A 16,328-nucleotide genomic window follows, 5' to 3' on the forward strand; every position below is an offset into this window, starting at 1 on the left:
TCAGCCCTGACTCAGCTGGGCATGACCTAACCCACTCCACCTGTTGTGCCCCCAGAAAGATGATGTTGAAGCCCTAATCCCAAGGTGGTGGTGGTGTCTTTAGGGAGGTAATTAGGGTTTTATGAGGTCATGAGGGTGGGCCCCGCCCTCCCCAGGATGGGATTAGTGTCCCGGTAAGAAGAGGAAGAGAGATGGTAGCTCCCTCATGTCCATTCTTCCTCTCTCTCTCTCTTTCCCTCCCTCCCTCTTTTCCTCTGTCCTTGCCTCTATCTCTCTCTCTCTCTCTTTCCACCATGTGATGACACAGGAAAAAACTGGCCAGCAGCAAGCCAGAAGGAACCAAATCTGCTGGCACCATGATCTTGGACTTCCTAGACTCCAGAACTTGGAGAAATAAATGTTTAAGTCACGCGGCCTATGGTATTTTGTTATAGCAGTCTGAGCTAAGACACATCCCACTATATCTGTTTGTTTGTATCAATTCACATCAATCCATTCAAAAAGCATCAAAGACTCTGTCGGATGAGCACCATTCAGACATCAGGGAACAAAGCTGAGGAAAATCCCTACCTTCATAGAGTTTCATGTAGCAGAGAGAAGAAGACTAAAAAGATAACATAAAGACACAAAAGGTATGTTAGACATGATACATTCTATGGGAAAAAATAAAATGTGGGAGGGGGCTGGGGGATGTTACTGAGGGAAGATTTACATGTTTAAAATGGGGTGGTTGAGGAAGACCTCTGTGAGAAGGTGAATCATCTGAATCAAGAGCTGATGAGGCAGAGGCAGGGGTGTAGATACTCAGGTGCATGCATGTGAGCTAAGTTGCTTCAGTTGTGTCTGACTCTTTATGACCCTATGGACCATCAGCCTGCCAGGCTCTCCTGTCAAAATCCACATCTCTTTGTGTGTGTGTGTGTGTGTGTGTTGCACTTTTTTTTTAATTAATTTGTTTATTTTAATTGGAAGCTAATTACTTTACAGTACTGTATTGGTTTTGCCACACTGACGTGAATCTTCCATGGGTGTACATGTGCTCCCAATTCTGACCCCCTCTCCCCACTCCTTCCCCATCCCATCCCTCTGGGCCATCCCAGTACACTGGCTTTGAGTGCCCTGTCTCATGCATCAAACTTGGACTGGCGATCTATTTCACATATGGTAATATACACATTTCAATGCTATTCTCTCAAATCACCCCACCTTCGCCTTCTCCTCAGTTCAGTTCAGTTCAGTCACTCAGTCGTGTCCGACTCTTCGAAACCCCATGAACCGCAGCACACCAGGCCTCCCTGTCCATCACCAACTCCCGGAGTTCACTCAGACTCACGTCCATCGAGTCAATGATGCCATCCGGCCATCTCATTCTTTGTCGTCCCCTTCTCCTCCTGCCCCCAATCCCTCCCAGCATCAGAGTCTTTTCCAATGAGTCAACTCTTTGCATGAGGTGGCCAAAGTACTGGAGTTTCAGCTTTAGCATCATTCCTTCCAAAGAAATCCCAGGGCTGATCTGCTTCAGAATGGACTGGTTGGATCTCCTTGCAGACCAAGGGACTCTCAAGAGTCTTCTCCAACACCACACTTCAAAAGCATCAATTCTTCAGAGCTCAGCTTTCTTCACAGTCCAACTCTCACATATATACATGGCCACTGCAAAAACCATAGCCTTGACTAGACGGACCTTTGTTGGCAAAGTAATGCCTCTGCTTTTCAATATGCTATCTAGGTTGGCCATAACTTTTCTTCCAAGGAGTAAGCGTCTTAATTTCATGGCTGTAGTCACCATCTGCGGTGATTTTGGAGCCCCAAAAAATAAAGTCTGACACTGTTTCCACTGTTTTCCCATCTATTTCCCATGAAGTGATGGGACCAGATGCCATAACCTTCGTTTTCTGAATGTTGAGCTTTAAGCCAACATTTTCACTCTCCTCTTTCACTTTCATCAAGAAGCTTTTGAGTTCCTCTTCACTTTCTGCCATAAGGGTGGTGTCATCTGCATATCTGAGGTTATCAATATTTCTCCCAGTAATCTTGATTCTAGCTTGTGCTTCTTCCAGCCCAGAATTTCTCATGATGTACTCTGCATATAAGTTAAATAAGCAGGGTGACAATATACAGCTTTGACATACTCCTTTTCCTATTTGGAACCAGTCTGTTGTTCCATGTCCAGTTCTAACTGTTGCTTGCAGACCTGCATATAGGTTTCTCAAGAGGCAGGTCAGGTGGTCTGGTATTCCCATCTCTTTCAGAATGTTCCACAGTTTATTGTGATCCACACAGTCAAAGGCTTTGGCATAGTCAATAAAGCAAAAATAGATGTTTTTCTAGAACTCTTGCTTTTTCGATGATCCAGCGGATGTTGGCAATTTGATCTCTGGTTCCTCTGCCTTTTCTAAATCCAGCTTGAACATCTGGAAGTTTATGCTTCACATATTACTGAGGCCTGGCTTGGAGAATTTTGAGCATTACTTTACTAGTGTGTGAGATGAGTGCAATTGTGTGGTAATTTGAGCATTCTTTGGCATTGGAATGAAAACTGACATTTTCCGGTCCTGTGGCCACTGCTGAGTTTTCCAAATTTGCTGGCATATTAAGTGCAGCACTTTCACAGCATCATCTTTTAGGATTTGAAATAGCTCAACTGGAATTCCATCACATCCACTAGCTTTGTTCGTAGTGATGCTTTCTAAGGCCCACTTGACTTCACATGCCAGGATGTCTGGCTCTAGGTCACTTATCACACCATCGTGATTATCTTGGTCGTGAAGATCTTTTTTGTATAGTTCTGTGTATTCTTGCCACCTCTTCTTAATATTGTCTACTTCTGTTAGGTCCATACCATTTCTGTCCTTTATCGAGCCCATCTTTGCATGAAATGTTCCCTTGGTATATCTAATTTTCTTGAAGAGATCTCTAGTCTTTCCCTTTCTGTTGTTTTCCTCTATTTCTTTGCATTGATAGCTGACAGAGGCTTTCTTATCTCTTCTTGCTATTCTTTGAAACTCTGCATTCAGATGTTTATATCTTTCCTTTTCTCCTTTGCTTTTTGCTTCTCTTCTTTTAACAGCTATTTGTAAGGCCTCCCCAGACAGCCATTTTGCTTTTTTGCATTTCTTTTCCATGGGGATGGTCTTGATCCCTGTCTCCTGTACAATGTCATGAACCTCATTCCATAGTTCATCAGGCACTCTGTCTATCAGATCTAGTGCCTTAAATCTATTTCTCACTTCCACTGTATAATCATAAGGGATTTGATTTAGGTCATACCTGAATGGTCTAGCGACTTTCTTCAATTTAAGTCCGAATTTGGCCTTCTCCTACAGAGTCCAAAAGTCTGTTCTTTATCTCTATGTCTCTTTAGCTGTCTTGCATATAGGGTCGTTGTTACCATCTTTCTAAATTCCATGCTGCTAAGTCACTTCAGTCGTGTCTGACTGTGTGACCCCATAGATGGCAGCCCACCAGGCTCCGCCATCCCTGGGATTCTCTAGGCAAGAAGACTGGAGTGGGTTGCCATTTCCTTCTCCAACACATGAAAGTGAAAAGTGAAAGTGAAGTTGCTCAGTCATGTCCGACTCTTTGCAACCCCATGGACTGCAGCCCACCAAGCTCCTCTGTCCATGAGATTTTCCAGGCAAGAGTACTGGAGTGGGTGGCCATTGCCTTCTCCATCTAAATTCCATATACATGTGTTATTATACTGTATTGATGTATTTCTTTCTGACTTACTTCAGTCTGTATAATAGGCTCCAGTTTCATCCACCTCATTAGAACTGATTCAATTGCATTCTTTTTAATAGCTGAGTAATACTCCATTGTGTATATGTACCACTGCTTTCTTATCCATTCATCTGCCTGTGGACATCTAGGTTGCTTCCATGTCCTGGCTATTGTAAACAGTGCTGTAGTGAACACTGGGGTACACGTGTCTCTTTCAGTTCTGTTTTCCTCGGTGTGTATGCCCAGCAGTGGGATTGCTGGGTCGTATGACAGTTCTATTTCCAGTTTTTTAAGGATCTCCATGCTGTTGTCTATAGTGGCTGTACTAGTCTGCATTCCCACCAACAGTGTAGGAGAAAACCCACATCTCTTACATCTCCTGCATTGGCAGGTGGGTTCTTTATCAGTAGTGCCACCTGGGTAGCCCAAGACACTCAGGGTAGAGAGTTAAAGGGAAAGGAAGGATGCAGGCAGAGAGGCCCTGAGTGGGAGTGTCCCTGGCAAGTCCGAGCACAGGGAAGCGGCTGAGTGAGCAGACAGGAAAAGCCAGAGCTGCAGCCTGAGGGGAAGGTGGGCGGCACCTCATCGGCCCTGAGTAAAGGCTGTGGCCTTGCTCTAAGATGGGACATGCTGGCCAGTTCAAGAGGAGGAATAACACGCGATTTGAGTTAGGTTTAAACATCAACTGCTTGAGGAGTTGCTGAGAACTGAATAAAAGGGGAAAAGGAGCAGAAAACAAGGGGCCAGCTGGGCGCTCCTGCAACAACTCAGATCAGAGATGACAGCATCCTGAAGCTGCTGATGGCAGCCAGGGTGTTATGAAGTGGTTGGATTTTAAATACACTTAGGAGAGTAGACAGGATTTGTTGCTGCAGTGGACGTGGGTGAGATAAAAGAAGAGAGGGTCAGACATGACTCCAAGATTTTGGCCTGAGATAATGGGAGGCTGCAGGTGCCCTTTGCTGTGTGGAGAAGCAGGTGGGGGAGGGAAGGGCCACATCAAGAGCTCATAGTTGGATGGGCTATTCATTGGGAGGACCCATGCTGAAGCTGAAGCTCCAATACTTTGGCCACCTGATGTGAAGAGCTGACTCATTGGAAAAGACCCTGATGTTGGGAAAGACTGAAGGCGGGAGGAGAAGGGGACAACCAAGGATGAGATGGTTGGATGGCATCACCGACTCAATGGACATGAGTTTGGGTAAAGTCTGGGAGTTGGTGATGGACAGGGAGGCCTGGCGTGCTGCAGTTCACGGGGTCTCAAAGAGTCAGACATGACTGGGCGACTGAACTGAACTGAACTGAGTTGCCTATTTACACACATAGGTGGGGGCTTTGAGAAGCAGTTAAAAAAACAAGTTCTGCGAAGAGGCCCAAGGTAGAGATTAAAAGGTGGGAGTTGCATTGGACTGGATGAGAGCACTGAGGCAGCAAGTATTCAAAGACACAGAAAAGGCAGAGGGCTGGCCTCAGGGCACTGAGAGCTCAGGGAGATGAGAAACAGTAGCGAAGGAGGTGGAGAATAGCAGCCAGTGAGGTGGGAAGAAAACCATTCACGTTGGATGCTCTGGGAGTCTATCAAGAATCGGATTTTCCGGGCAGCGAGTCATTCAAGCAACTGTGTCACACACTGCTTACAGGACTAACGGATGACCACTGGGCTTTGGAGGTGACTGAAAATCTTGACAAGAGCAGACTGGTAGAAGGGAGGAAGAGGCCCAACTAAAGTATATACAAGAGTCAATAAGTGGACTTCCCTGCTGGCTCAGGGGTGGAGAATTCACCTGCCAATGCAGGAGACACAGGTTCCATCCCTGATCCGAGAGGATCCCACATGCCATGCAGCAACTAAGCCCGTGAGCCCCAACTACTGAGCCTGTGCTCCGCAGCAAGAGAAGCCACCACAATGAGAAGCCTGCACTCCCCAACTAGAGAGGAGCCCTCGTTTACTGCAACTAAAGAAAAGCCTGCTCAGGGGTGAAGACTCAGCACAGCCAAAAGTAAATAAATAAATATTTACCAAAAAAAAAAAATAATCATAAAGTTCAATGAGTGGAAAAGACTAAGTAAAATAATAGACATGAAATACAGGCAACTCCTTGAAGATTCACCTTGAAAGGCTGCTACAAAATAGGGAAAAGAGTTGGAAAGGAGGCTGGATCCCTAGGTGATCTGCACCCAGGGTCCAGAGTAGAACAGGGCTTTTATTCATGATAATCAAGAGACTGAACCACGAAAAGCACTTGTGACAGACAGAGCACTAAAGAGAAATAAGAGATACTCCTGAGAAGGAAACAGAAGCATGGACTCCTGCCTGCCTCCCCATCCCTCCTGGGCCCCAGAAACCACAAACTCCAGGACACATGTAGATGTCTCAGCAGTGAGGTCCCACTGGCTCTTGGGACTCCACCCTCAGAGGGAAGCCAGCCCTGTGCCCTCCTGACAAAGGCATCTGGGAAGCACAGACACACAGGAACCCTCCCACAGAGGGGCAGGGGCAGACCTGTGGCTGGTGGTTGGGAGAAAGAGGCGAGAAGGGGCGGCATACTGACATACTTCCCCACCCTTGCAGAGGAGACTCCAACCACTGGCTCAGAAATATTAATATCAAAGCAGCAGCCTGGTCTCATTCTTCGCATTTTTTTATCCCATCCATCTTTGAACCTACTCTTAACAAGCCAGGGGCACACACCTTCACCACCCTCTGATTTCTGAAACAGCTAAGACCAGGAAAATCGAAGAACCCAGAAAGTCAGAAATCACCAGGTTTCCTCTTGGGTAGCTGACTGTTCTTCATGACAGAACACCAGAAAAGGGAGACTGCAGCCGCTGTCTCCTGATCGCTAGTCAGCGCCACAAAACCCCCGGACTTGCTATTTCTCTTTAAGAAAAAAACCAGACGGCACAGACAAGTAACAGAAGACCAATGTTAAGGTCAGCCAGAGCATAAACTTAATCTCTTGCTTTTTCCCTCCTTCTGATCTTCTAATCCTTGATCTGCTCTTCCCTTCCATAGCCAGAGAAAGACCACAGATGTATCTTATATTACACATCTGATGTGTTACTGAAAAATTATGTGTGAATCCGATTCTGGCAAATTAAATCAAATTTAAAAATGCTGTTTAAGGAAATTTCATGGTGGATAACCTTAGAATCCTACGAGAGGGAAGAATCACATACACATTTCTCTCTTTTTCAGTGAAATATACTTGACATGTAACATTGTATACATTTAAGGTGTACAACATGTTAATTTCATACATTTATTTACTATAATATGATTGCCATCATGCAATAATTAGCACCTCTACCACATTACATAACTATCCTTTCTTTTTAATGGCTGGAATAATTGTGTTCCAGTCTCTTAACAAGGCTGATGATTATAATATTCTTGCCCATACACACAGATTTTTTAATTTTGTCTACGAAGCATTTACTAAGTGCAAAGCCCTATGCCAGGCACTCAGGAAACACAAATATACTCACAGAGCCCCTGTTCTCAGGAGCTTACACCACTGCTTAAAGAAAGCTTCAAACTATTTATTTTCACAAAAAAACGCTGAGAATAAAAGAAGGGCACACTCTTTTTTCACATTTTAAATTTTCAGAAATCAGGAGGTACACTGCAGTGGACAGCATCTTCCCACGGCTCTGCTGCAGGCAGCAGCTGGGACACAGCCAGCTCTGCCTCTGGAGGTCAGCTGCTCCCATCTGCTAACCCTTGCTGACCCTTCTGCTGAGTTGCGTTCCATGTTGGAACTCCATGTGTTGAGTTTAACTGCCATTTTCAATGTCTTCAAAAGGACTACAGTCAGATACAGAATTCAAACAAAAAGTGATTACATACATAGGAATGCATGGAAATGGCAAAGAAGCATGACCTTGCTATCAGGGAAGCAAATATTTCTTGTTGGGAGAACACCCCCAATGCAATACTTGCAAAGTAATAGCCATGTGTTAACTGATGACAAAGCCATGTGTCATAATGTAACTGGCAGTCTTTTCCCCCTCTAGTGTCAGTGCGTTACATGGGTATATTTTGTTCTAGGATATTATGGTAAATGTACAGGCAACAAAAGCAAAAATAGACAAGGAGGTCTACATCAATCTAAAAAGCTTCAACACAGCTAAGGCAATAAGCAGCAGTATGAAGAGGACACTTATGGAATGGGAGGAAATACTTACAAACCACATAACTGATAAGGTATTAATATCCAAAATAGACAAGGAACTCCTACAACTCAATAGCAGGAACAACAACAAAAAACAAACAAAACAAGATCAATATTAAAACATGGGCAAAGGGCTTTGACATTTCTCCAAAGACATAGAAATGGTCATTAAGTACATGAAAAGGTGTTCAACATCACTAATCATCTGGGAAGTGCAACAGAAAACCACAAGATATCACCTCACACTTGTTAAAATGGATATTACCAAAAAGACAAGAGACAAATGTTGGTGAAGATGCAGAGATATGTGAACTCTCATATATAGGAGGTAGGAACGTGGTTCGGCTTCTATAGAAAACAATACGGAGGTTCCTCAAAAAACTACATGGGACTATTACAGGACCCAGCAGCTCCACTTCTGGGTATTTATCCAGAAGAATTGCAATCAAGATCTCAAAGAGGTATCTGCACTCCCACATGAGCTGCATCATTATTCACAACAGCCAAGATGTGGAAACAACCTAAATGCCCTTGGACAAATGAGCAAGTAAAGAAAATGTGGTATATTCATATAAAAATATTATTCAGCCTTTAAAAAGAAGGAAATCCTGCCACACACGATAACACTGATGGACCCAAAAGACATTATGCTCAGTGAAATAAGCCAGTCACATAAGGATGGACATTGCATGATTCCACTTAAATAAGGGACCTAAAATAATCAGACTCATAGAAGCAAAGAGTAAAACAGTGAAAGCCAGAGTTTAGGGAAGAGGAAAATGGAGAATTGCCATTCAAAATTCACAACGTTTCAGTTATGCAAGATGAATAAGTTCTAGAGATCATAGGTCAGCTCATTAAATCCTCATGGATATTAAGATAATGCTATTCGTGTTGTATAAATAGCTACTTGCTAGGATGTCTCAGCCAATGAATCAAGAATCTGAACAAGAACCTACGTATTTCCTTTGCTCCCTCTCAAGCTCAGCAAATTTCCAAGATGCCAGAACATTAGTCAGAGTTTGCAAGGTGAGCTCCTGCCCTCTAAGTTCTTCCCCACAAGATGCTGGATGTTATCCCTCAGGCTAATAACCACATCACCTGTCTGGCCTTAGGAGAGTCCTACCTTGACCATAACTAGCTATCTTCCCTCTGTCTTTCACTAATCATCTACCAAGAACTATAAAACTAAAATGTAGGCCAGGTCTCTGAATTCTCTGCAACAGCCTAAGGCATATGTCCTTTTTTTTTTTTTTTGACCAAAAAATTGCAAAATTCTGTGTTCCACCTTTCTTCTGACTTACTCAGCCAACTCGGCCATATGTTTGCATCGTCAACCTCATAGCAACAGCCCCCAGAGAAATAAGAGTGAAGCAATCACAGATGGAAAGAACTGGAGACTTGCTCTATTATCCTCATGTTCTGTTGGCTGATGACTTGTTGTTCAGTCCCTCAGTCATGTCTGATTCTTTGTGACCCCACTGACTGCAGCACTCCAGGCTTCCTTGTCCTTCACCATCCCCTGGAGCTTGCTCAAACTCATGTCCATTGAGTCAGTGATGCCATTAAACCATCTCATCCTCAGTCATCCCCTTCTCCTCCTGCCTTCAATCTTTCCCAGAATCAGGGTTTCTAACAAGTCAGCTCTTCGCATCAAGTGGCCAAAGTACTGGAGCTTCAACTTCAGCATCAGTCCTTCCAATGAATATTTAGGACAGATTTCCTTTAGGACTCACTGATTTAATCTCCTTGCAGTCCAAGGGACTCTCAGGAGTCTTCTCCAACAGTTCAAAAGCATCAATTCTTCGGCGCTCAGCTTTCTTCATGGTCCAACTCTCACATCCATACATGATTACTGGAAAAACCATAGCTTTGACTAAATAGACCTTTGTCAGCAAAGTAATGTCTCTGCTTTTTAATATGCTGTCTAGGTTGGTCATAGCTTTTCTTCCAAGGAGCAAATGTTGTTCAGTCTCATGGCTGCAGTCACCATCTGCAGTGATTTTGGAGCCCAGAAAAATAAGGTCTGTCACTGTTTCCATTGTTTCCCAACTATTTGCCAAGAAGTGATGGGACTGAATGCCATGATCTTTATTTTTTGAATGTTGAGTTTTAAGCCAACTTTTTCACTCTCCTCTTTCACTTTCATCAAGAGGTTCTTTAGTTCCTCTTCACTTTCTGCCTTAAGGGTGGTGTCATCTGCATATCTGAGGTGATTGAGATTTCTTCTGGCAATCTTGATTCCAGCGTGTGCTTCATCACCTGGCATTTCACATGATGTACTCCGCATAGAAATTAAATAAGTAGAGTGACAATATACAGCCTGACTTACTCCTTTCCCAATTTGGAACCAGCCCATTGTTCCATGTCTGGTTCTACCTGTTGCTTCTTGACCTGCACACAGGTTTCTCAGGAGGCAGGTAAGGTGGTCTGCTTTCCCATCTCTTGAAGAATTTTCCACAGTTTGTTGTGATCCACACAGTCAAAGGCTTTAGCATAGTCAATGAAGCAGAAGAAGATGTTTTTCTGGAACTCTCTTGCTTTTTCGATGATCCAACAGATGTTGGCAATTTGATCTCTGGTTCCTCTGCCTTTTCTAAATTCACCTTGAACACCTGGAAATATCTATTTCACATACTGTTGGCTTGGAGAATTTTAAGCATTACTTTGCTAGCATGTGAAACGAGTGTAATTGTGTGGTAGTTTTAACATTCTTTGGCATTGCTGTTCTTTGGGATTGAAATGAAAACTGACCTTTTCCAGTCCTGTGCCACTGCTGAGTTTTCCAAATTTGTTAGCATGCTGAGTGTGGCACTTTAACAGCATCATCTTTTAGGATTTGAGATAGCTCAGTGGGAATTCTATCACATCCACCAGCTTTGTTCATAGTGATGCTTCCTAAGGCCCACTTGACTTTGCATTCCAGGATGTCTGGCTCTAGATGAATAACCACAACATCATGGTTATCTGGGTCATTAAGATCTTAGTCCTTAAACTTAAGAAGGCTATAACATGATAGGCTGGGCATCAAAGCTAAACATCTACACTAGATATCTTAGACTAGAAACCTAAAGTTATCTTTAATCATATAAAACTATATTCAGTGGATATGAGATGGACAAAGAAGGAAATATTCAAGGGGAAGGGTGAAAGACCTTATTTTTACAATTTAAGCTTACCTCTCTATTGCATTCTACTTAATAGACTCAAACCCATAAAGCACACTCCTATTCCAACTTTCATATCACCAATTCAAAAAAGAAGGGAGATGGACAACCCCAAGGAGACTGAATCTCTTTCCCAAAGTGACACAGTCAAGTAGGCTCTCAGAATTCCAGCTTAAAGTAGAATTCAGGTCTCCTAACATGCAGACATAAGAGAAACATTTAAAAAGCAACAAACCAACTTGCTGAACTACATATTGACCAAAAATAAAAACACCACACATGATACCAACTGATACTTCTTTAGGAAAATGAAAACGAAACAATGAATCACCTGTTTTAGACTTTGATTTATTCAAAGACCACAATTTTCCATAGACATGGGCCATACTTAACTATGCATACATAATTATGCCTTAATTATGCCATACTAATTCCTAAGTATTATGTGTAAAGATTTTCATGTACCAGCAATATTAAATTAAAAATTAACTCATTTCATTTTGATATTTGGCAAAACTAATACAGTTATGTAAAGTCTCAAAATAAAATAAAATTAAAAAAAAAAAATTAACTCATATGATTGATTACCGTTGCTCATCTCTTCAAATTAGAAAACAATTTTTGGTCTATTATATTAGTATGATTTAGATTCAACATTAATTTGTGTTTGGACTTCACCTCAGTGGCTCAAAATCAAATATTTCCACCAATGCAAGAAAAGGATCAAGGTCACGAAGCTGCTACAACAGGTGGGCACTTGAGGGGTCTGAACTAACAGGGTCAGGTCAGAAGAAATGGAAAGAAGATACAAGTTTGAGAATGGTGCCAAGAATTCAAGTCTGACTAAATAGGTTACGGAAAGTTAAAGTCACTCAGTCACATCTGACTCTTTGCCACCCTGTGCACTATACAGTCCACGGAATTCTCCAGGCCAGAATACTGGAGTGGGTAGCCATGCTCTTCTCTAGGGGATGTTCCCAACCCAGGGATCGAACCCAGGTCTCCCACACTGCAGGTGGATTCTTTACCAGCTGAGCCACCAGGGAAACCCAAAATAGTGATGGCAATAAAAGAGGCAAAGAATACAGGAGAAAGGTGGCCACAGTGTGGGAATAAGGAAAAAAGGTGTTTATCTGTGCTGCTGAACCTCATGTGCATACATGACACCCACAGGGATGTGTCCAACAGGAAGGCAGAAAGGACTAAGGTGGACTTCAAGGGATAGACATGGAAGCCAGCACTCTAAGAGATAACCACTGAGACAGCACCAGATCACTGAGAGGAAGCCACAGTGAGATGACGAAAGGCTGGCAGAGGCCCACGCCCGGAGCTACTAGCAGTGGGAAGAAGACGGAGCAGGCCAAGGGAGTGGGACAAACCAGGAGAGGTCCAGGATATACACTAGCAGTAGAGACCCCAGAGAGGCAGGAGTAAGTAAGAGAGGAGGGCGACTGGACTGGGTGGCTGGGCAGAAAACAATGCGGAAGAAACCAGAGAGAGAAAGGAAGGAAGGGCAGCCACACCCACCCACCCTCCCGAGAAAGCCTGAGGACATCCAGCACAAAGTCCTAGGATTCGGACTTGAGAGATGACACAGCAAAGCGGGTGAACCAATATTATTCTGTCAACCGCATATGTCAGCCACATCATGAGCTTCAAGTACATCTGGCACAAGCATATGAAAACCTGGATCTAGACAACAACCATTCTGCCCACCCAAATCCACTCTCCCAAGACACACACACACACACACATTCCTGAATGATAAAGACTCTTCTAATACAAATACAAAAAGAGGACCTACATTTTATCAAAAGTATATGCCATGATATACATTTTGAAATACACCTTGTAAGAGTTATGTCAACATTTTACTCAAGAAATGACATCTTAGTCTTTTCAATGCCTCGCTACTTTTATATCATTTTGACCCAAATTTGGCACTATCATGAGTCATTACGGGGAAAAAAATCCATTAAAAATATAATTAAATTTTAGTTAACCCCAAAGTTGTATTGAAAATGTTAGCAAACCATTTACACTGTGATACTTATGTTGTGAAACAATTCTAAAAAATTCCCAAGTATCGAAGATCTTTCAAGCATCAATGTTCTGATCCATGAGGTGTCTTAGCACAGACTTTGTGTTTACATAAAAATGCTGTTTTCAATCAATAAATGACCTACGAGGTTGAAGTAATGAAAAATGGTCATGAAAGCAGCAAATACCTGAGGTACTCACAGCTGTGGAGTAGGGATTATGAGCTCCAGTATTTTCAGCCCAGCAGCCACATCCATAAAGAGCAGCCTGGGGGGAAAAAAGGTAGATAAATATAAATACAGCATTTTAAGAACATTATACATAATGGCTAGCTTTCAACAGAAGACAGAAATTATACCCATCTAATAAAGCCTCATCTAATAATGATGTATAGCACATGCGTGATAACCAGAGGTTGAGTAAGACCTACCCAGACAATGGTCCTAACACTATCAAAACTATTTTCAGCTAAGGATTAATCTAAAATTTTCAGAAAAGAGAAAAAAAAAAAATTCTTCATCTTATCAACAGTAACTTCTTCCTTCCCGGAAAACAATCTTCCCTCTGCTGTAGGCTTGTTGGGTGTGCCTCTTCTGGACCCTTGAAATAACCTCTCAAACTAGGTGTGTGTCAGTCAGATTACTTGGGGAGCTTAATAACCGTGGGTCCCCAGCTATATTCCTGATGGTCTGGAGGCTGTCCCGGGAATCAGCATTGTTAACCAGGCCTGGAATTCAGGTGGTCCCCCTGCCACCCTCCAGTAAACCTTGCTTCAGGCTTTAGTGCCTTTTTCCTCCTCCTTCAGGATAGAACAAGAGGAAATCCAACTGTTATGCACCAAAGGGCCCAGTATATGCTCACCACTGCTCTAGATTCTGCCAGATAGAAAGAGAGGCAACAAAAAGGCCTGTTCAAGCTAATCGCTCTGTGAGGTGGCAGAATAAATTTATGTGTCTGAGACCACCAGGAACACAAAAAGCTACTGCGGTTTTATAAAATGTGATAATCATTCCCATTTTGTTTCCAAGTGTGCCACCCAGAATGTCTGGATTCACCTCTTCAATATGATTTCTCTGCCTTTGCAAGGGGAATCACAATTGCTAACTTTTCCATTCCTTAGTTAGAAGCAGAATTCAAAAAACCCTTAGATGGTTATTGCAGAGAAATACAAGGAGGCGTGGTCAAGAATGTTTATGATCACCTGTTTAATAAGAGCAAAATATTAGCGGTAAAGAAATGGCTAAATAAACATTGGCACAGCAACATGTGGAATTTACCGCAAAGGTTAGAAAAAAAGAATTAGAAAAAAAAAAGATACTTAAGAACTATTACAGAAAAAAACTCCAAAACACTGAGTTTTAAGAACCATTACAGAAAAACTCTGAAACATTCAGTGTTAAAAAAAAATCCTACAACAATATATTCAGTATTCTCGGTGAACTGATGAAGGAAAAAGGTACTCCCACAAAAATAACACTCTATATTCTAGGAACTTATTTGGGAGGAGTGGAAGCTAAGACAGAGAATGGTAACCAGACAGATTTCAATTTTCTATGATGGCTTATTCCTTTTACAAGGACTTCAGAATTATTCTGCATAGAACAGGGGTTTTCAGGAAACAGTCCAGGCAGTTCTGATACCAAGAACTTCACCACTTCATGTGGGAAAATATACCCATTTCAGACCCTTTTCATTGGTGGGCAGTTCTTCCTTCGATTGCTTTAAGGAATATCCACTTTCTTGTAACTTCCACCCACCAATCCTGGGTCTACTCTCGGTAAATACTTTAACCTCCCCCAAGAGTTCTCCAAATTTGGCTTTTCTAATGCCCCGATTCCTCTTTTCTCTCTCAAAGAATCTGTGAAAAGTGAAAGTCTCTCAGTCGTCTCTAACTCTATGCGACCCCATTGACTATATAGTCCATGGAATTCTCCAGGCCAGAATACTGGAATGGGTAGCAGTTCCCGTCTCCAGGGGATCTTCCCAACCCAGGGATCAAATCCAGGTCTGCTGCATTGCAGGCGGATTCTTTACCAGGTGAGCCACCAGGGAATCTGTGAACTGTTCCCCAAGACGTTGAGATGCACACGCCCACTCCACTTCCCTAATGACCCTCTTTGAGAAATGACCCTAAGTCCACAATAAGGGAGATGAAATCTGACCATGTTCGTGTGATCCAGTTGTCACCCGTCGCTGTCACTGAGAAGACCTCTCTTAAAGCAGAAACAAGAACTGAATGCAACACCCCTAATATGGCAGACAGTAGGAAATCTATTACTGCCTGTGAAAACACCATGCTTCTAAAATAAACAAGACAGCTGGGTGAGGGTGGCAACTGAAAGTCCTTCAGAAGTGATTCAGCTCATAGATTTCAGGAAAGATTGGCAAACCTGTGGGCTAAGCCATTCAACCGGTCCTCCCTAGGATGGATGCTGGGTCAGCCAGAGCCTCAGAGAACACGCGGCCTCAGTGAAAGGGCCCAACCTTCCTTCACTGAAAACCCTGGATATTGGTCCTCTTTCCATTTCTCACAACTATCTTGACCTGGAGTTCTGCACCCAAAAAGTAGTAAATAAGACCACAAGGACACTCCTTGGAAGCCCAGTGGAGGTCATGAAAAGAACGTTTATTCTTACTCTTGGTCTCCTTTCTCAGCAAATTTCCTTTATGCTACCTCTCCTCAATTTCATGACCTAAAGTTGTCTTCCTTCTTCATTTTCTGAAACAGGCTGGGCTGAGACAGTGACAGGTAAGAGAAAAGAATCAGAGACTGTCCCTCTCCTATCCACTCTGTTAGATAAAACACAACAAACTTAAGCAGACCTTTAAAAACAAAAAGCTTCCTTCTTTTTAGTAGTAAAATGTTATCAAAGCTACTGTCATGCAGTAAAAGCAGGTCATGCAAATGATGATAGTATAATTACCATCTACTCTTCTCTGGGTCTTTGTTTCCTTTTTTATAAAATAAGGATATGTAACATGCACTTCACAGTGATGTAGGGTCATAGGAATTAACACTCGTGCTCCACACAGCCAGCAATTAATAAATAGCAACTGCCACATTATTAGGAGGGACTGCGATAAGCGACTGAAATGCACAGGATCATTTAATCTTCTAGAACTTTCTGAGGTAGCTATTTATCCCCATTTTACAATTGTGGAAAATAGAACTTCAGGCGTTGAGTAACCTGTCCACGTGAGGGGACTCGTAAGTGGGGAGGTA

General features: G+C 42.7%; 1 protein-coding gene across 17 annotated transcripts in view; it reads right to left on the bottom strand.

Annotated features, from left to right (window-relative positions):
- TASP1 (taspase 1) overlaps window positions 1-16,328 on the bottom strand; it is a 281,853-nt gene that overhangs the window by 144,480 nt on the left and 121,045 nt on the right. For 16 of the 17 annotated variants that reach the window (XM_055543419.1, XM_055543421.1, XM_055543418.1 and 13 more), the window contains one exon: window positions 13,294-13,372. In XM_055543419.1, the coding sequence (XP_055399394.1) occupies window positions 13,294-13,372 (79 nt within the window). Of the gene's footprint in view, window positions 1-5,247; window positions 7,532-13,293; window positions 13,373-16,328 lie in introns of those variants that run through there. The other variant, XM_055543428.1, reaches the window with a different exon arrangement.

The sequence above is a fragment of the Bubalus kerabau genome, chromosome 13 (assembly GCF_029407905.1).
Source record: "Bubalus kerabau isolate K-KA32 ecotype Philippines breed swamp buffalo chromosome 13, PCC_UOA_SB_1v2, whole genome shotgun sequence".
In the NCBI taxonomy this organism is placed as follows: domain Eukaryota; kingdom Metazoa; phylum Chordata; class Mammalia; order Artiodactyla; family Bovidae; genus Bubalus; species Bubalus kerabau.